The 21490-nt window shown below is 36.4% G+C and overlaps 1 protein-coding gene across 1 annotated transcript in view; it reads left to right on the top strand.

The window, feature by feature from the left end:
* Positions 1–21490, top strand: part of UHRF2 (ubiquitin like with PHD and ring finger domains 2) — a 77167-nt gene that overhangs the window by 12845 nt on the left and 42832 nt on the right. Inside the window, exons 2-3 of the mRNA XM_031606167.2 lie at positions 1290–1532; positions 9079–9338. Of these exons, the coding sequence (XP_031462027.1) occupies positions 1290–1532; positions 9079–9338 (503 nt within the window). The remainder of the gene's footprint in view (positions 1–1289; positions 1533–9078; positions 9339–21490) is intronic.

Below are 21490 nucleotides of genomic sequence, written 5' to 3'. Positions count from 1 at the left end.
GTTTGCAGGAGGATTGAGTCTTCAAAATGAGCTTAGAATAATGTGAAGAAACAGCTCCAGAAACTTATTGAAATACGTATCATTTTTCCCTCATCAGATGTATTATTGCAAGGTAGTTATTTATATTTGTTTTGGGTTTATATATATTTTGAATGCAAGAATCCCCATTTTTTTGGTAAACTTTAATAACCTTAACAGTAATAATACAGACCTTTGATAGTATGAAAAGCTCACAAATATGGATTGTCATAGAGCTGCAAGAACTCTTGTATCTTATGTGTTCAAGACTTGTCAGAAGTGTGGAGTTCTGCAACGTGGTGGGAGGAGAAAGGTTAGTTGAATTTGTGTAAGTAGCTTGCTACTTGGTAGAAACTCTAGGGCTCTAGATACCTGAGTCAGTGTTGGCAGTCACCTGTAGAAGAATACTTGAGATTTCAATCTATTTGATAATTGAAACTGATGGGGCATATCATCAAGATCTTCAGTAAACTTTTTGTCTAACTGTTTTGAAAACTTTCATTTGAGCATGGGTAGTTCCTGTAGTTGTCAGACGTGGAACAATTGCTCTATTGAGGGTACAACAGAGAATAATCAGTAATCTTACTGTATTTAGTTCTGCTTGCTTTAGGCTACTGTGTAACCAAACAATGAATCAAACATCTGGAGGGAGTCTCATTTGTGACTTCAGTGCACTCTGCTTTAGGGGAATGCACACTTCATCAACTGTAGGTAACTACAGTGCACTGTGGGTGTAGTACTTAACAGGAGTAAGGAGAGTAATTGATTAATATATTTGTTTTAATTTTTTACACAGGTCTTACCATTGTGGAAGGAAAACTGACTCATTTCTTGAGTACAGCCTTTGTCTCTAACTGTACTTCATCCTTCTGTATGGGTGGTTTTTTGCCTTGAAGAGACAGAGAGGATGAAAGAATAAACTTTCACTCCTCTTTTATCTATCCTGAGATTGTTTTAATGTACTAGAAGACTGCTAGTGAGAAGATTGAGAATTCCTTCCTACTTCTGTCTTTTCTGCTTCTTCATTCTTCCTGCTTTTTTTCTTCTGTAAAAAGAAGATCCGAAGTCTATAAAAATGTCTATTTCTAATTTTACGCTCTCGGCATTTACTCAAGACACAGGCTTTTATTTATCTGAAGTAGTTGGCTTCTCTCTTAAATAACTTTGACACAATTTTATGGTCTGTGTAATTATTGTCTATGAAAGAAAGATTTGTAAACCAGTTACTTACCTCAAGGTGGAATTTTACAACTATAGTTTTCTTTTGACAGCTAGAAGATGGACACACATTATTTGACTACAATGTTGGACTCAATGACATTGTTCAGCTTTTGATACGTTCTGAATCTGAAGCTCCTGCCACTGCTTCTATGACTGATCAAGATGGAGAAGTCAGTCCCTGTGCTATTTCTAACTGTAAGAACAAAGTAAAAAAACCAAGTAGTGGATCACCTAGTCAGCCATCTACATCATCTCGTTCATTTCTCATTGATCCTGGCATAGGATTGTACAAGGTATGTAAGGCTTTAAAAGCTGAAAATTTATCTTTTACTTTCAGATTTAGTTTTATTGTTCAAGTTTTTTTTAATCATATATAGGTATGTATACATGTAAATATATATATTTCTATATATAAACGTGGCTTTATTACTGTCTTTCATGATCTGAAATAATTTCCCATTTGGATAAAAGTAAATTAGACTGAACTTGTATAGGTATCTTTACAGATTCATTAAGCTGCACTGATGGATATATTTTATTTACTAGTGTTAAACTGACTTAAAGAACTGACTTAAAATTTTAACTATTTCATGCCTCATTGAGAGTGTTGTGTTTTCAAAGTTCAGTCATCTTGATTAGGTAATCTGATTTTTAGGAGTTATTTGAGGGTAGTATTATAGTCAGGTTTTTTTAAAATGATTTCATTTAAGGTCATGTGTGCCTGTACCATGCTGTTGTAGCCTTTGGGTGTGTTCCTAAACTGTAACATAATATTTTCTCCTAAACGTGTTTTTCAGTAAGTGTTTTGTGTCCTCCAGTAAGTTTAAGGTACCAGGGAAGCAGTAGTGCTTTCTGTAAACTGAGGAGAAAAATCCATGGGGAGGGAACGTTGTGGAAAAAGTATAACTTTTTCCCTATTTATTTTCACTCTTACCAAATACTAGTTTTAATAGTAATATTTATCAGTACAAGATAAACTATAGAACTTTATATGTGATATAATGGATGTGATTTTACTACTTTATTTAGTAATCATGTCTTTTTTTGATAGTTTTTGTATCTTTTAGAATTTTTCCATGTTGTTATGTAGGATTGCATTACAGAATCACAGAATTGGCAGGGTTGGAAGGGACCTCAAGGATCATGAATCTCCAACCCCCCGCCACATGCAGGGCCACCAGCCTTCCCACCTAATGCTAGACCAGGCTGCCCAGGGCCCCATCTAATCTGGCCTTGAACACCTCCAGGGACGGGGCATCCACAACCTCTCTGGGCAGCCTGTTCCAGCACCTCACCACTCTCTCTGTAAAGAATTTCCCCCTGATGTCCAACCTAAATCTTCCCTCCCTCAACTTAAAACCATTTCCCCTTGTCCTGCTGTTATCTACCCTTTCAAAGAGTCGATTCCCCTCCCCTCTGTAGGCTCCCTTTAGGTACTGAAAGGCTGCAATGAGGTCACCCCGCAGCCTTCTTTTCTCCAGGCTGAACAAGCCCAGCTCCTTCAGCCTCATAGAGCAGGTTCTCCAGTCCCCTGATCATCTTCATGGCCCTCCTCTGGACCCTCTCCAACAGTTCCCTGTCTTTCTTGTACTGGGGGCTCCAGACCTGGACGCAGTACTCCAGATGGAGCCTCAGAAGAGCAGAGTAGAGTGGAACAATCACCTCCCTGTCTCTGCTGGCCACCCCTCTTTTGATGGAGCCCAGGATCCCATTTGCCTTCCGAACTGCAAGGGCACCTGCTGGCTCATGTTAAGTTTTTCATCTATCAAGACCCCCAGGTCCTTCTCCACAGGGCTGCTCTCAAGGACCGCTCCTTCCAGTCTGGATGCTTGGGATTCCTCCGGCCCAGGTGCAAAACTCTGCACTTTGCCGTGTTGAACCTCATCAGGTTCACCCGGACCCACCTTTCTAGCCTCTCGAGGTCCCTCTGAATGGCATCCCGTCCTTCAACTGTGTTGACCACAGCACTCAGCTTGGTGTCGTCAGCAAACTTGCTGAGAGTGCACTCGATTCCATCATCGATGTCATTGATAAAGATGTTAAAGAGGACCGGTCCCAAGACAGACCCCTGGGGTCTGAATTAGAATACCAGAAACTTAATTAATACAGAAAATGGGCAATTTCCAGATTTAGTAGGTAGCTGAGTATTTAGAAGGATGTATATATACGGGTAATGGTAATATTATGCTTTCCTGAGAAGTATCTGTTATTTTTTTTGTAATAATGTGGACATTCTTCAGCAAGAGAAAAGAAGGTTGTAAATGCCATACTTCTACATCTTTGTCTTATTTGAAGGAATGTTCTTATTCAGACCCATCATCCAGATGGGAAACTGTTAGTTTGATTTAAACTGTTACACCACATTTCAGATGCCAAGTCCTAAATTACAATATATTCCAGCAGCACTCTGTGCAATGAGTTTTATAGCTCATTGTTGAAAAAAATGAGGGAGATGTGAAATTGACATCTTAAAATGTTAGGACACGAGATTGTGTTCATCTTCCTTTCTTTTTAGGCTCCATCCATTACAGTGAAAATAAACCCAGTTCTTCAGTTGTGATGTTTTACCCTTTATTCTTATGGATTATATGAATAGGACAGGGAGAAGACTGGAGGGATGGAAGGTCGTAAATGGTAGCAGATCAAAGAAAAGGAATATTAAAGTGTATCTTGAAGAATGCTAAGTGGTGATCAGTTTCTCTTAAGTTTTTTTCTTTTTTTTTCTTTTTTTTCCTGGAATTAAAGTGGAAAACAAAATTGTAATATTGGCAAACATAGTCAAGGAGACTTGGTCTCTTGAGTTGTCTGGAAATTTTGCCATTTGTAATACTAGAGACTTAGGACTTCCTCCTTACTTATCAGTGAAATTGTAACTTTTTGAGCCAGCTTTATGATTTTAGTATATCTAGCAAGCAAATAATTGGTGGAAGGGTACAGCTGTTCTGATCTTAGCTATTCTGCAGATATCAGTAGGTATGCCTAGAGGATTTCTGCTTGTAGAATCAGAAAACTCTAAGAATTCTGACAAGTAATGCAATTCAAAGGTAGAATATCTGTTTAATAAAAGCCAACAAAAAAGACCATAATCTAAGGCATGTTGGATGGCTAAATACATGGATTAATTTTATTATTTTGCATTTTTTGTCAGACAATAAGGAGTTGTCTAGTTACAGGAAGAAATAATCTTACAATTTTTTTTATAGCTGAACAAAGTCTTGTGCATCCATGGATATCTGTCTACAGCTAGACTCAAGATGCGTGTTACTTATTCAGTGTTTGGAACAGCATCAGTCTTTGTGCCCTCCTTTATGGTTTCAGCTACCAAGGAAAAGATGTAGCCAGTATGGAATCTGTCATTTAAAAAAAAAAAAAAGAAAGTAGAAGTTTATTTGCAATAAAAAAAAAAGTTGGAATTACTGTTGGATGATTTAAAATAATGATTTAAACAGAGTTCCTCTGTGCGGTCACTGTATATTATCTAAATTGTGGCTTAGAAGAAACAGTGGTGTGTGAAACAATTTTCAACTCCTTTTCCTTTTCATGAAGACTGAGAATTGTCAGTGATATCTGGCTTGAGAACTGGGTTGTTAGTTGTTCCTTATTCTTTTTGAAGGGTATCCTAAGAGCTATCCTATTCAGTGCCTTCACCAGTGGCCAGGATGAAAAGGAAATGTCCGTTCTTTGTCTGTGAACACCGGTGTATTGGATAGTGTAACTGGTGTGATGCCAAGTCTGCCACGCAGAAGGGTCTACGTAAACTGGAACAATGGGCTGCTTTTGAATCTCAAGAAGTTCAAGTCTTGCACTTGGGTTGAGCTGACCTTTTCCCATGGAGCAGGCTGAAGCAGTGTCAGCCAATTTGGGAGTGGCATCTGGAACTGTAGTAATATTGGCTAAACACTTTTCGGTGCATCATGGCAGTTCTGGATGCTGACACTGTGTCTACAGGAACTGGCTCTGTCAGGAGGAACCTAGCCAGCTAGTTGGAGGAAGTGGTAATTTAACTTGCCACTTGCTATACCACCATCTGCATCAAATATGGGATGCTTCAGTATGAGAAAAGTATTGATAAACTTAGCAAGCTCAGCTGGGGTCACGGGGGTGTCCAATGTAGTAGCATTTCTGTCTTAAAGAGAATACCATAGTAGTCTTACCTAATCTGTAAAATAGAAGATTCTGGGAGAGAAAGGACCTTCCAGAAGTATGCGAAGTCTTCTTACTGAGGTACAGAACAGGAGAATGAAAGACAGTATATGGACATTGAAAAGAGATGATAAAAACTAAGGGAAATGGTTTCAAACTGGAAAAGAGGGTAGATTTTGGTTGAATAGAAGGAAAAAAATTTTTTACTGTGGAGATCTCTTCGAACTCCAGAGATTCTATGATTCCATTTAACTAGGATTATTAAGAGCTGAAACATTTCCTTAGGCTATGGAATATCTATCCCTAGAAGTTTGAGAGACATAGCAACCAGATAAAGTGCTGGACAAATTTATGTGTTCAATTTTAATCTTGTTTTGAGCAGGAATTTGGACTATAGATCTCCTGAGGTACCTTAAAACTTTGTGATTGGTGAAAATCAGATTGCATTTTTTTTCCATTTCATTTTGTCATGGCACATCTATTGATTCTTGGTTTATTTTTTCCACTGTTCTGACATCCTTTAGAACTTGTAGATATTTATGTAGTTGTTCTGTTGTATTGCTCCTCTCCTATTAGCCCTAAGAGCCAGATTTGTTTGCTGCCTTTACTTTGTCCTTTTTAAAGCCTTCTAGTTTGAAAGTTTTCATGTAGAGGCATAAAACAGAGTCTTTTAGGATTTTGCTTCCAAAAATGTACAATTTCTATTTTCATGCAATATTTTCCATTAATGATCAAAGGCGTGCTTGTTGACTGTATTCAATATTTTGTTCTACTTTCCTGTGAGTTATTTCGTAGTATCAGTTTGAACCAGAAACATCCTACTGAACAGTACAATGCAAATTTGCTCTTACTGAGTTGTATGCCAACACTTAAATTGCAGCAGCAGTTATCAATTATCTCATTGTCAATCTTCATATTTTGGTGCAAATTTTGAAGTAGTTCACATGAAGTTTTCAAAGTAAAGAATTAACACATAAAAATTGATAAGGTTATAGAGTTTTGTAGAATCATAGAAAGGCATCAGTTGGAAGGGACCTTTAAATCATCTAGTTCCAACCCCCCTGCTATAGGCAGGCACACCTCCCACTAGACCAGGTTGCTCAAAGCCCCATCCATCTTGGTCTTGAATGCTTCCAGTGAGAGGTCATTCACTGCCTCACTGGGCAACCTGTTCCAGTGTCTTACCACCCTCACAGTAAGGAATTTCTTCTTAATATCTAGTCTATATCTATTCTCTTCCAGATTAAAGACATTTCTCCTTGTCCTATCACTACATGCCCTTGTAAAAATGTCCCTCCCCAGCTTTTTTGCAGGCCCCATTCAGGTACTGGAAGGCTGCTATAAGGTCCCCCTAGAGCCTTTTCTTCTCCTGTCTGAACAGAAGACAGCTCTTTTAGCCTGTTCTCATTGGTGGGGTTCTCCAGCCCTTTGATCATCTTTGTGGCCCTCAATGTCCTTCATGTCTTGGGGGCTCCAGGACTGGACACAGTACTCCAGGTGGGGACTCACAAGAGCAGCAGAGCAGAATCATGTTCTTGAACCTGCTGGTTATAGTTCTTTTGATGTAACCCAGGCTATAATTGGCCTTCTGGGCTGCGAGTGCCCATGGCTGGCACTTCTGTCAACTGACATTCCAAATCCTTCTCCTCAGGGATGCACTCATGTCATTCTTCACCCAACCTGTATCTGTGCGTGGGATTGCCCAAGCCTGGGAGCAGGACCTTGCACTTGGTCTTAATGAGGTTGTGGGCCTTCCTCTCAAGCTGTCTAGGCTCCTCGGGATAGCATCCCTTCCCTATAGTGTGTCAGCTGCATCAGTTAGCTGGTGTTGTCTGCAAACTTGCTAAGGATTTCATATCAGGAAGAAGGGCAAAGATGTTTTCTGTAAGAATAACAGATCTATAAACATCACAAGATCTGGCTTGGTCTGCCTATTCTTTTTTTTTTTTTTAACTTTTTTTGTAATTCTTTTAAAAAGGTTTTAAAAATATTTGAAATAATTGGTGATTTTCTGATTTTTTGTCATCACAATAATTGTTCTGTTTGTCACAGTTCAAAATGGTTAATTTAACTATTATAAAAATTAGTGCTTTCTTGGTATTTGTGTGATTGTATCACTGGATGCTGTTCTGCAGACTAGAGCGAAATATGATTTAGGTTGGTGGTTGTCTTTAATCGTCTATTAGTGTAAATAATTGCATTTAGGTAGTAAGCCAGTTAAAGAATGGCGAAAGAGTGTTAGGCTGTTACATCAGTGTTAAACTTCTTCCTTACCTTAGAATTTCAACTTTGCTTGGATTGTTGCTTACTTTCTTCATGTATCTTTTGTTTCTCATGGAAAATATTCCTCATGTGCAACTTGATTCTGAGCTCCTGTTCCTGGGAAAATACTCCCAAGTAGTCTAACCCTTGTTTACAATCAATAGAAAATACATTTATCAAAACAATTTTGTGTGAAGTGAAGTTGACCACCTTTCTTTGAATTCTCTGATGCAATCTGGATCTCTTTTTTGGGAACAGTAATAACTGCTTGTAAAACTGTTACATGGTGTTCCCAGTGGTATGTAGTAATACTTTTTGCCCTTGTGCTTTGCAAAGATGGGAAGTCAGATTTATGAGTACGCACATCAAATTGTGGTCTGAAAGGAATGGGAATTATAGTTTGAGAGAGATCATGGGAGGTTGCATTGTACTTTATTTTTTTTAATGTAATGATGAAGCTGGCTTGGCTGACACAGCTTCTCTAACACTAATCTCAAAAAGTAGCAGCAGGAAGAGTCTTTAGTAGTGTCTCAACTATGTTTCTGAGAGAAGGAAGTAAAGAAGAAGCTTGTGCTACAACTAATTTGAACACTTAAGATCGTATGGATATACTTTTTGGGGGGCATCCTTACAGAATTGTCATTACAGAAGTGTGGTCATTTATACATTTATATATATGTTTGAGACACTTCTGAAACTCTTTGATTTATGTGACTAAAGTATTCATCCTGATAAAAAACTGTACTTTTGATACTGTTGCTTGTAGAATAAAATGATTAAAAACATGTTTGTAATTCTGTGTGGGAGAAAGAAGAGGACTGAGTTCTAAGAAGATGACCAAAAAGTGAAGGGTATACAATATTAAGTATAATCTAGACATTGTTTTCTTGAGTTACATTTGTTATCTCAAACTGCTGTCAACTTCATATTCAGATTCCTAAGGAATGCTTAACTCCAAATAGTAAAAGTTATTGAATGTTGTTTGCTTATTTCTGTTTTGTCTTGTCCCTCTCAAAATACATAATAGTTCTTCAGTTAATAGAAGCTAGCCTTTGGGGATGATAATTATGTCTCTGCTGCTAGAGGCTGTAGGTTGTAAGCTGCACACAGACTTCTGCTACCTGGTTTAGCTGACTATAGCTTGAGCACAAGGATAAAGTAGATGATCTCCAGAGATCCTTTCTAGCCTGATGATTCTGTGTTTCTTCCTGCTACCAGATTTTAATGAGACAAGAATGTAATGTTCAATGTGCAGTGTATTAATGATGATTGCATGTTAATTTCAACTTGCTCAAGCTAAATGAGTTAATGTTGTTGAATGTTATACAGATTAAAGTTAATAAGGTTAAGCAGTTTTATGGTAAGTTGCCTTATTTGTTCTTAGTTGAAATTGTAGAAGAGAAGCATAAATTCATTATTGAATTTTCTTTTCAGATAAATGAGTTGGTGGATGCACGTGATGTCAGCATTGGAGCCTGGTTTGAAGCTCATATAGAAAACGTTACCCGAGCAACAAAGGGACATAAGAATGGTAAAGCTCAAGGAAAGAGCAGTAATACTTACAAAAGGACTAATGGAAGCTTAAGTCAAGAGCATTCAAGAGAGAATGCAAATAATTTGGACAGTACACCGTCTACATCTTATTCAGACTGTATGGACAGTGAAGAAGTTATTTATCATATCAAGTATGATGAGTAAGTGTTCCTGATACTATTTTGAGGACATCACATATTGTTATTTGGTTTGTATAAATCAATAATTTCTTGAAGAAACTTGTAATCAAAGAAAGCAAGTTCAGTATCAAGAAAGAATATTAAAATATTCACTTATCACACTTTTCAGTTGGATATAGTGAGTATATTGGGAGCTCTGTTATATTCATGCCTAAATAATCAAGTACTAATTTGTCTTTATAAAACTTAAAATCCATCCTTTGTTGTGAGAAGAAGAAATTATTTAAATGAATTTTCACTGGTTTTTTTCCAAACAAAATATCATTTATCTATTCTGTGTATATTCAGTTCCTCTCATTGGAGCTGACACTGGAGTATCGTGAGCTAATTTGGGTATGCAATGTTGACGAACTTTATTATAAATGAAATAGTTACGCACAAAATAGCAGGTCTGCATTGCTGGTAAAGGATTATTTTAGAGAACATGACGACGTGAGTGCATGAATTGGACTGAGGGAGAGCTGTGTTTTTTGTTTTTTTTCTTCTTTTTTTCCAGTAAAAACATTGCACCTGCAATGTTTGGATTGGAGTAAGTCTTCATATTGCTTGCTAAGTTTAAAGGGATTTCTTTTGACCAAATTTTGCACCATTTCATTTACTGGAGAAATTGGCCTTGATTACTTATTTATTTTTTATTTATTTATTTTACTCTTTAGGTAACATTTGCTGAAACATCAAGTTAAACATCTGAATGAGTAGAATTGTTGAGAATTTAACATTTTTGTTACTGAGAATAGTAGAACCACTGCAGTTCGTGCAGTCTGAGCTCAATGTAAAGAAAAGCAAAGTATATTTGGTATTCACTAGATTTCCAAAAGATGTTTTTAGAGCAGCTACTTTAACTTTAGTTATTTTAATATGCAACTGAATCTGTTTTTGCGAGGAAAAATAAAAATATTTCCATCTTGAATAGAGTACACTTTGTTCTTGTTAGTAGCACTTACAACTTCATAGACTTTTTAAACTCTTAAATTCAGAGATAAAATTGTCTGTAATGTTGTAAGTTAAAGTATTCAAGTTTTTATTTTACACTTTTTAATTTTCTAATATTTTATCAGATACTGAAGTACATGGAAAGAATTTAATCAAGAAATATAATCAAAATACTTTCTATTGTAATCGTGTGCATTGTGGTTTGATTTCAAAGTCTTTGCTTAAAGATTACCTATTTTTTCTAACAGTGTAGCTGTATTCAATTGAGCCATGGAAAAAAAAACTTTTAGAAATAGTTGTAACTGTAAGAGGAATTATGCTGCTCTTGTGAGTGGTTTAGTTTCTTCCACGAGTTAGAGTGCTGAAGTAGAAGATGTTGCACAACGTTTGATTTTATTTGGCATACTCATACTAAAAAATGGAATTAACCTTTACTTATGTATACTCTAGCAAGTAGATACAATCATCTTCTTACTGTAAGATGATGGATAGCAGCTGTGTGTTCCTTGCCAGCAAAATTAGATAAAACATAGAAACATAATTTTGCATACAGTAGACATAGCTGTTAATCACTAATTCAGTGTAAGATATTGAATGCTTGAACTTTCAGAAACAAACTGTGGGAAGGCGTTTTGGATAGGAAGACTTTGAACTTCTATCAGTTACTTTGTTTTAGAGGAGTATTGCTGACCTTTAGTGCAAATGTTTTGCTTTTCTCTTTTAGTGTTAATGGTTATGTGTTTTTGTAGCACTTGATTTGCATACATTAGTGTTTACCTCTTTGTAGACCACATATGTGGCGTGCTGCAAATATGCTTCCTATGGATAAGTAGGGAAAGCATGATGTACTTTCCAATGCAATTCCTCTCTGCTTCAGAATTTGTCATGTCTAATTTAACTTCTCACTTCTTTGAGGTTCATATTCTGTTCTTTTCTTCTTCATAGTTACTTGTTCCTGGATGTTCCGGTGGTTTCTCTAGGTTAAAACTGTGTGTTTTGCTACCTCACTTATTACTATTGTCTTGTCTTTTCTTACTGTGTTGTGTCTTGAGGGAACTATCCTCTAGCTCTTGAAGGATGATTCTCTTAGGTACGGTAATTTCAGCTCTGTCTTGTCCATAATAGGTGTACTCTTTCAAGAGATGAAAACACTTGCAGTTTTCTGAAACAGAATAAAAATAGCTAGTGGAATGGAAATCATAAGCCTGGTGTGTGTGAGGTTGTCAGAATTACTTGAATACACTGAAGAGATGTCAGAGTTGGACACACATCCACAGCTTCATCCATAACTTAAATTGTCACTGATGCTTTTGTTTTCTCTCTGCTTGTTTGGAAGAAAATCTCACCAAAAAGGTTATAGCTGGAGGACGCAAGCACGTGTAGTATATTAAATTGATCTATTCCACTTTCTCTCTCTAAGGCTTGCTGATAAATAGCAAATACACTTTGTAATGCTTTTTTTTTTTGTGGTAGACAGCCTGCTAAGAAAAAAATTCTCAAGCATCCTTTCCTTCTTTTTTTCCCATTTGAACCCATAGAGCTTATAGTAGTGCTTACATAAGAGTATAGAGGATACTGTGCAACTTTATCTCAGAAACAGCTTTCTGTCATTGTAAGTGAAGTCCTCAGGAGCAGACCTGAGCTGCCTTTCTATCTCTGAAACACACAGATCCTACATATCTTAGCTTAAATGAAGGACTGAAACTGCTGCTTTTTTTTTTTTTTTTAGCGGGCTTGATAGAATTCACATGGTGTTCAGAGATTTGGGACAGATTTGTGCATTGTTTGACACATCTTTCTGAAGTCTGTTGCTGAGAATTTTATCCAAAAGTGGTGCTTCACCTCAGTCATTCTCTTATATCACCACCTCTCAGGGAAAGTGTGTTATTAAGCTACATCACCTTAGTATTTTATACCAAAGCATGCTTCTGCTTTCAAATTTTTCATGTTGATGAGACAATCTGTCAGAGCAGAGAACTAATTAAAATTTCTTTTAGCCAAAATGTCTACAGAAATTGTGTTTATCAATTTCTGTAAGGACTAATTTTGCCCCAGCTACTGATCGTACTTTATTCTGTGGCTGTGCATCATAGTCCAATCTTCATTGGATGCCAGTGTATTCCACATTTGATCCTTGAAAAAGTTAGTGTAGTATCAACAGATTTCAGGTAAATTCTGGCTTTGTTTTCTTATCTGAAAATATTTGATAGGCTATCAAGTGAAGAATCCAACTAAACATTAGTAAGTTAACTTTTGGATCATTCCTTGGAATGACTCTTAGAGGCTGAAGCAGGAATTGTCCCTTTCTTAAGTGGTTTTAGCAGTGGTGCTGCTTGATTTATATATTAGTCTTGCCCAAGCTCTTTTAGTTTTACACTTGCTAAAACTTCTAATTCTCAGGCTGAACAGTTTCACAAGTACACTTTCTCTTGATGGTCAGGGTTTTCATTTATTCCTTTGTTCATTCTATTTCCTGTTTAAGTAGCATAGTTAAAGTGAATATGAGAGGGAATGTGCAATGGCAAAGGTTTTCTAGGGAGGATTGCAATGAAGAAAAATTAACCTTTGTGGATAAGGGCTTAGAATAACTTTCAAAAGGGAAATTTTTCCTTATGGCTAAACAAGATTTACTCTCATCAGTGACTGCTAGTGATGTAAGTAAAGAAGGGATATCCCTTCTTTATTTTGAAAGGTTTTAAAACACTAGTGGTACTTGTTTAAGAGCACTATTTGTGTTAAAGTAGAGAGTTTTGTCAATTCTGAGGTTCATTGGCCTTTGGTACCAACTTTGGCATCCAGTTGTGGACATAGTGCTTTTACCTGTTAAGTCCTTCTATGGTGAGTTTAATACAGCCTTTTGCCTGGGGGCAGTATTTCTTACAGGTGTTCCTGTTTCTACCAGTGTTGTCATTCTCCCTTTCTGCCACTTTATTCATTGTATTTCTGTTTCACCTTTACATGGGTTAAAGTATTTAATGGCTGTTTTTGGTATTAAGGTTAAGGTGTGCTGTCAGTTTTAAGTTTTCATATATTACTATCATCCATTTCTTCTGCCTCAAGCAACTGTTTTCTAATGCAAAGAAACTATAAACTTGTCTTTAACATGATTCAGCTTTCTTCTCTTTGAAAGGGCTTGGAACAAATCCTATGAATGTTTGGATCTTAAAATTAACAGGACTGTAGGTAGTTACCAGAGTTTGTTTACCTGTTTAAGAATTATATATGAGGAACAGAGCACTCAGTAGTTCGTACAGCAAAGATATCTTATATTGCTATAATGTAAAAGCTTATTTCTTGTTAATGTCTTCATTCTGTACTTTCTTCTTCAGTGCAGCTTACAGCTTGATGTTAGGGAGACAGTTCTCTCACTGCAAGCCAGGTCTGTTTCTCATCTGTTTAGGATGCGTATTGGACATTTATGACCTGGTGGAATTTTCATGGATGTCTTATCTTTGATGTAAAGAGCCTGTCAGATAAGCACCATGAGGCAGGATGTCTTATCAGTGAGATAACGTGCCCAGTTTTGTTAAGGTAGCTTAGGTAGTCAGATAGCAGTTACAACGGGTAAGGATTCCTGTAAGCTTTATAAAATTCTTTGCTCTATGCAGGCAGAACTTAGAGTACTTCCAGCTATAGATTTGTAAAAACTGGCTTTTATATCACCAGTTAATGTTTTGGTCTTGTTAAAATAGACGTGGTTATTGGTGATGGGTAATGATTTTATTGGGTAACAGGTGTTATCCAACTATGTTCTTCAAACAGAAGTTGTTTTGTTTACAGCTTTGGTTGTCTGATGGATTTTGAAGATAGATCTACTAATTACATTAGTCTTTGCTGCTCTTCCTGTGCACCATTTTTCAGTGGGTTTCTCAGACTTATCTCTTTGCACTTAATATTTCTTTTGGGTCTGGAGAGAATGCTGCAATCTGTGAGGGATCCTCATTATTAATGCTGTTGAATGCTGTTAGATGATGTTAACCATCAGAGACTCTCTACAGAGAACCACAGCTTGCTTCTGCTTTTTTTAAAAAAAATTTTAATTCTGCAAGATTTATTTTAGGACCTGTAGATATTTATGCCACTAGCTGAAAAATCGAGTGGTACAGCAATTCCCAATTGTCATGGTTGGATGATGGCAATTTGAAAATCTGCTGCAAGACTGCTAAGGCGGGGTTAAAGTTGCAATATACTTTGAAGTCTGACATTGCTGAAGAATGCCTGCATTTGGAAAATCTGTAGAGTAGGATGTTTATGAGTAGTGGATACTACATGATACTACAACTATACTGCTTTGGATGTGATCCTACAGTAATTTCTTGTGTAACAAAACTTAGAAACCCACTCTGTGTAAACTGGATGTGGAGAGCTACTGACTATTGCATATAAGCAGTTGCGTAGGCAGTTAATCTGTTGGTTACTGTGAGGTGTACGTTTTCTGAATCCATGTTTGTTTATCCATCCTGGAGCCTTTACGCTGTTGAGGATTTTAAGGTTGAGCTGCTTGTGCAGACAATACTGTGAACTTTGAACTGATTTACTTTGTTGCATGTAGCCCAGTAAAACAGCCATCACCATGAATGTGGTTTTGCTAGGGTGGCGCCCTTGCTTGCATTCTGGTTGTGCTGACCCCTGCAGTTCCCTGCAGAGAGTTCAGCGGTGTAGTTTTGGCTTTTGCTGCCTTCACACATTTTCCTTGAACTTAAAATAAGGCCAGGGTGGACCAGGAAGAAGAGAATATGTAGATTGATGTCTGTTAAAGAGGTGCTTTTTGGCTGTGCAGTTTACAGAGTGAACCTGAGCAATGTGTTTCTATGAAACAGAAATTCTGGTGTGTAGTTTATTTTATTTTTCAACGTGAACAATTAAGAACATCGTATTCCTCAGGTTCTAGTGAGACCTCTCTTCTTACAATTTCTGTCCTGTTCAGAAGATGCTATTCCAACTAAATAAACAGGTTGTGTTTATGTACTACATGCTGTTACGAAATATTATTACTAATTGGGACCTGTAGTCTTCAAGAATAAACTCAATTGCTTCTTAAAACCACTTCAGGAAAAGACATTCATTACTCCTGAATTGATTACAGCCTGCTTGATGGTAAAGGCACATAGGAACGTGCTATTACCATACCTGTAAGTAAGCATCACTCAGAGCTTAACTCTCATTAGTCATTTAGTTTTCCACAAGCTATGTAAAATGTCATAAAAATGAAGTGAACTGTGAAAAATACCACAGTAATTTTAGGTTCGTAGATCATAAATGGTGACCAAGGAAATATGAGTGTGTGTGTGGTAGCCTGTAATAAAAAGGGACTAATCTCTTTGATCTGGGACAGAGTTGGGCTCCTGTGTTTCGAAATGGAAATTTAGCTAATACAATTGTATCAGTTTGTCAATTGTAGCTTCCATTTTAAATGGGAAGGTTTGTTTAATACTATAAAATGCCTTGACCTACCAAGTCAGTATTCAAGTTCTAATTTTTGTTTTGCTTCCGTCTGAGAAGCATTTGTGAGATTGCCTTACTGTTCTAAGATTCTTTGCTTTTGAAGTGTTTGAGTCATGTTAGGAGCATAGGTATGTCATGTTGGCTGAAGTGGATGTAAAAATACAAACTTAGGCAACAAACTTCAATTTGGACAGATGGAAAATGATGTATAATGAAAAAGTAGTTTAGAAGGAAAAGGATAGGGAGTAATCCTGCTGGAAATAATTTCTTTAAAATGTTTGCTAGTTCCCTAGGTCTCAACCTGCCTAAGTAAAATAATGAAGGGATAAAATGAATAAATATTTTCTTGTTGTAAAATCTTTGAGCAGTCTATAAGTACAGGGAGAAAAGGTGATATAGGTATTGTCAACCAGATTACTGCTTTCTTTAATCCTTTTATTATGTGCCCTGTGTATTCAAGACTAATCAGGATTGCAGACAGTAAGAGTAGCTGTCCCAGAGTGCTATATAGGGAGTAACAGTTCCTGTAGAAGTTTAAAGGTTTTACTGATCCTCTTTTTTAGGAGAGGAGACAATTTAAAAAAAAAAAAAAAAAAGCATTGTGCCTGAAAGACTGTGAAAGGCTAGCACTCCAAAATGCACTGTCTTGCTGCACACGTTATCCATACTAACTTGCCTGAAATAGGCAAGTTTCTTTGTGTGTAGTCCAGCCTATTGTTAACCGGTTTAAAATAACACATTTATGCACAATTCTACATGCTCTTCAAGAGTATGTATGCATGCTTAAGTATATTAAGAAAAACAAAATTTCATTGTGGTGTAGTTAAAAGTCAAAAGGAATTTTAGTCATTCTGTATGCCTTGTCCCAGACAGATTGAGATTCTTGTAAACTTTGTAATGGGTAGCTTAATCTTGAATTCTCAAAGTTATAACTTCAGGCTGTTGGAGAGCACAGAATGTTTTGAGAAAGTTAGAAGGTAAAGAGCCACATCATTTCTTGTTTTAAGAACCTTTTCAGGGAAATAAAAACTACAACGCTTTCTCCTTTAAAGTGCCTTCTTAGCTGAAGAGACAGTAGAGTAGTAGTCTAAACTTGCTACTACTTTCTCAACAAATGGTTTGAAGTTGAGACATAATAGCTTTATTTTCAAAATATTTATTTGCACGCTTCGCCTGAAAATGTAATAGTCTGGGATTTAATAGATGACAGTTATCATACTACAACTTGTTGATAAATTGAGTTTTGGAGACAAAAAGACACTCTTCAAGCATTAAGGGTTTTGTTTTTTTCAGAATAGGTGGCCACTTCTTCCTCTTAACATCATTTTCCAGGTATACAGTGCCTGATAGTTCAGTGTTGTTGAATGTAGTGATTGTATGGCTGTAAAATGTTCTTGCTTCCTGATATATTTAGAAGACTAAATATATACTGTTTATCTTTTCAAATGAGTTTAGCTGCACGGAATGGCAGAGTAAGGTAGAGAAGCACTGCTTTGAGAGGTAGCTACTTTCAGCAGAGTTAATGCTCATGCTGCAAGTAGAATTATTTTGTTTTCTATGGAGGAATGTCAAAGTACCTCCCCTTGCACGCAGTGTATTTCTCAAACGCTCTTAGTGTTCATTCTGTTGATTTTGGAAAACAGCAATTTCTGGAAATTTCATTTTTCCACTAACATTGCTTATCATACTAGTTTGGAGAAAGGGTAGGGAAGTCTTTGGTATTTTTTGCTTTGTTTCAGTAATTTTATCTTTCCAGTTTCTAGCGACACTTGGGGAGAGACTTGAAGGATACATTGAAAGTTCTCAGTGAATTGAAAAGTCTTGTTTATGTTCTCATGTGAAACTCATGTTTCTCAGTATTTGAATGCCTTAGGAATGAGTGGATACCAAGAAATACCTGAATTTTTACTTCATTGGTAATGAAGTAAATCAGAGGAAAGCCTTTTTATGCTGATATTACTATCTAGTTAGAAATATTACCAGGAAAACTAAATTAAAGGGAAATTAAATTACGCGGGAATGTGCCTTGGCAGTGAATATGAGACTTCCAGTGAGCTGTACTCACTATAACATCAGTGTTAGGATAATACTTACTGCTACTGTGTTTGCTTTTTCAAATATTAGGTGCTGATTGTAGTGAAAAAATGGAAAGACAAGAAATGTCTGTAATGTTTAAAGATTGAATTGTGTCAGATGATCATTAAAACTTCAACAAACTTAAACTAGTTTAATTAGAACATAGCTGTGAAGCTGCTTCTGTTTTTAATTGAGGGTTATCACAGGATTTTATAGGTAATGCAGCAAGTGAGAAAATACTTTTGCTAAAGATTAAGTTTCAACTTAATGTATCTTATGCAACTAACATCCTCAACTTCTAGAAAGTGAGCATGGAGTGAATGGCACTTTCTAATGTTGGGTGTGATTTCTTTTTTTCCTACTGAAGTAAACTGTGGCATTTGATACATTGAGGTTCCAAAGCTATTGTGAAAGTACTCGTTGTTTATTACTCAGAATAATGAGGAGTAGTGTTGCTGTGCTTAATATATTTGCATGTGTGATCTTGAACTGAACTCAGAGTGCTGTTTCACCTGTTTAGTTTGGGATATGAATGATGGACAAATGTTAGATATCTGTTAGGATTTACCAAAGGCTGCTTTGTCATTGCCTTTTGGTGTGCAGAGACACAGCAGCAAAACATTCTTTGTGTGGAACCCGATGGAGAAGAGTATCTAACAAGGAAAAGAGAATCTAACAAGGAAAAATCTTACCTGTTTATAAACTGTCCTTCAGAAGGAAGATTTGTAAGCTTAAGGTTCCGCCCAGCTAGTGAGTAAAAAATGAGTAAAAAATTCCCTCAGTGAAGACTCTTTTACTTGCTTTGAAAAGCAGTAGGTTCCTGTCAGTAAATAGGGGCGCTAGATTGTATCTTCTGTATCTTATTTTATTAATGATGGTTAGCAGTCTTCTTTATTTGGGCTCTTTATCTGTATACTTCCAAGAGCAGAGTTGGAGTAATTAACAATGAAAATCTTTGAAGCTCTCAGACAAACAGTAGGAAGCATTTTGTTTTGAGTTTTCTTGGGTACAAAGATGACACGAAGCAGAGTTTGGCACAAAATAATTTTTGATGATTAAATAATAGTTATTTGTCCAGAGACTGTTCTGGTGTTTGGACACCAAAAAGTCTTTATTTTAGAAGAGAACAGATTTTTTTTCATATCAAAATTCCTATGAATGCATGTTGTTGTGAGTTGCATTTCTTTGATTATTTTTTGGGTGGTGACATTGGAATTTTTTAACGTTATTCCTATAACATTTTTATATCTCATGGATACTTCTTGCTTATTTCTGTGTCCATAAGCATTGTCTAATTTATAATTCTTTATTTTTCTGATGTTTAAGATCTGTTTTCATTTATCAGTTCAGGTACATCATTTCTTCATTTATTTGCAGTCATCTTCAAACTTTAGGAAGGGTTTGTTATAAGATGATTAGAATGCACCAGTAGCTCAAGCTTAGCTGTCCTAAGATTTCAGCTGCCTGTTCTTCTATAATGCCTTGCCATTATGTAGGTCCTTCAGTAAAATAGACATTACCTCATCGTTGCTTTTTGTATTGCTGTGGGTGAGTTTCTTGCCTTTTTTTTTGGTGGATATTACAGTACTGCAATATGAGCATTGTACAGTTGTAGAATAGTTCTTCTAAGGGACAGCTGCAGCACAAAAGTGTGTACCAACAATGGCTTTGCAGTACCCTCAGACTGAAGCCAAAGTATTGCAAATTTGAAAAGTTGGATCATGTTGAGACTGTTACTTTCATAGTGACTCTATCTCAAGCACCTGCCTCTGCATGATATAATTTCCATTATGCAGGTTTTGATAATTAGGAACTGAAAGATTAGGTACTGAAAGTGTTGGGAAGCACACTTACAATTTAACTTGTGTAAGTAGTAAAGAACAGTTATGTTGTTTTTTTTAATTTGTCCATTAGTTCATCTAAAAGTACAGCCAGTATTAAATTGTTTGATGTCTCTTAAAAAAAAAAAAAACAACACTGAAATCTTCCAAATTTAAGCCACACTTAAGATATCTGCATAATAAAGGACAGAGAAGGGTGTGCAGATGGAGTACTAGGTGGTCTTTGGCACTTCTCCCCCATCCAAGCTTTCTCTCTGGCACCTTTGTTGTAGCAGACCGGTTAAATTTAGAAGAAAATGTTGAACAAACAAAAATAAACTTAGACAATTGGCCTCGCTTTGGCCTTCTAGTATTTAAAGGAAATGTATAAACAGGAGGGAGATTGACTGTTTATGAGGGTGGATAGTGATAAAACAAGGGGGAATGGTTTTAAACTGAGACAGGGGAGGTTTAAGTTAGGTACTAGGAGGGAGGTTCTTCCCACAGAGGGTGGTGAGGCACTGGAACAGGTTGCCCAAGGAGGCTGTGGATGCCCCATCCCTGGAGGCATTCAAGGCCAGGCCAGATGTTGCTCTGGGCAGCCTGGTCTAGTGGTTGGTGACCCTGCACACAGCAGGGAATTGAAACTAGAAGATCATTGTAGTCCTTTTCAACCCAACCCATTCTATGATTCTATGATAATTATGTAGCCAGTTGTATCACCTGGATTTCATCCAGTTAGTTATGAGAGGACAGCCTTCAGACTGTAGTTTACTAAAGCCTTATGCCGTTAGTGACAAATCTGTTTAGTTTGTATAGAAATGTATCAAGTCACAGTGTGCAATTTTTCAAGGCTTTGAGGTGGTCCAGTTCACTATAGATAGGCATGCTGAAAGTAATAGATACCGTACTTTAATTAGCAAGAGTGAAATTTTGTCTTTGTAGTTTAGCAGGGTAGCTTACGAAGTCATATCAAACTGTATAGCAAGGGTACTGTTTCTAAAATAATTATAATTACATGCTGGAAATTTAAGAGTTATTGTTCTTTGTAATTTTTGCTAGGAAAAAAAGAATGCTTAAAAGTAGGTCTAATGCCTATAGGCATATTGTATGAAATGTCTGCTGTGATGTCATCTGTTACTCATTTAATGATGGAGGATTTTTTTACCTTACGTGCAGTATCACTAAACAACTTCATCATTTTAGTCGAGCACTTTTTTTTTGTAGCAGGCCATCAACTTTCTGCTAGCAGTATTTTCACAAAGTCTTTATTGTGCTGTATTAATGGCATATGTGAAAATCCTACAAGTACTGCTGGTGTTGAAGAATTACCGCACAATTGTGAAGGGCAATATCATTAGACTGAAAAGTTAACATCTCAGATCTTAGAAAGTTTGTGGGTTTTTTCTTCAGTATTTTTTATTTTAGCTGTATTGCTGTTGCATATCACTTTTAACTCTACTAAATGATTTTCAGTTGGGATGAAATGGGAGCTCTTCAGATGTTATTCATAATTGTTTGATTTTGTTTTTGTACTGATTGCTTGTCTTCTTGTCTTACTGTGACATCACTCGTAAAATCTAATAACTTGCAAATAATATCGTGTAAAAATCTGCCTTAAAAAAAAAAATCTTAACTGAAAAATAACAAATCGGTCAAAATTTCTTAGCTATGATTTAGAGACCATTTATCTTTACTTCCTTTGCTTAAAGCATTGGATTCCTCACTGCATCTTTTCAAGATGTCAAAAGAAATGATCTCCCATTTACTTTACTAGATTTTTCTTTTTGTAGTTAAGAGATAAATGTTTTCTGTTCTAGAGATTTTAGCTTTACTATA

Source organism: Phasianus colchicus, chromosome Z (assembly GCF_987193195.1).
Source record: "Phasianus colchicus chromosome Z, bPhaCol1.hap1.1, whole genome shotgun sequence".
NCBI lineage: Eukaryota > Metazoa > Chordata > Aves > Galliformes > Phasianidae > Phasianus > Phasianus colchicus.
This window is presented reverse-complemented; position numbering and strand designations above follow the sequence as displayed.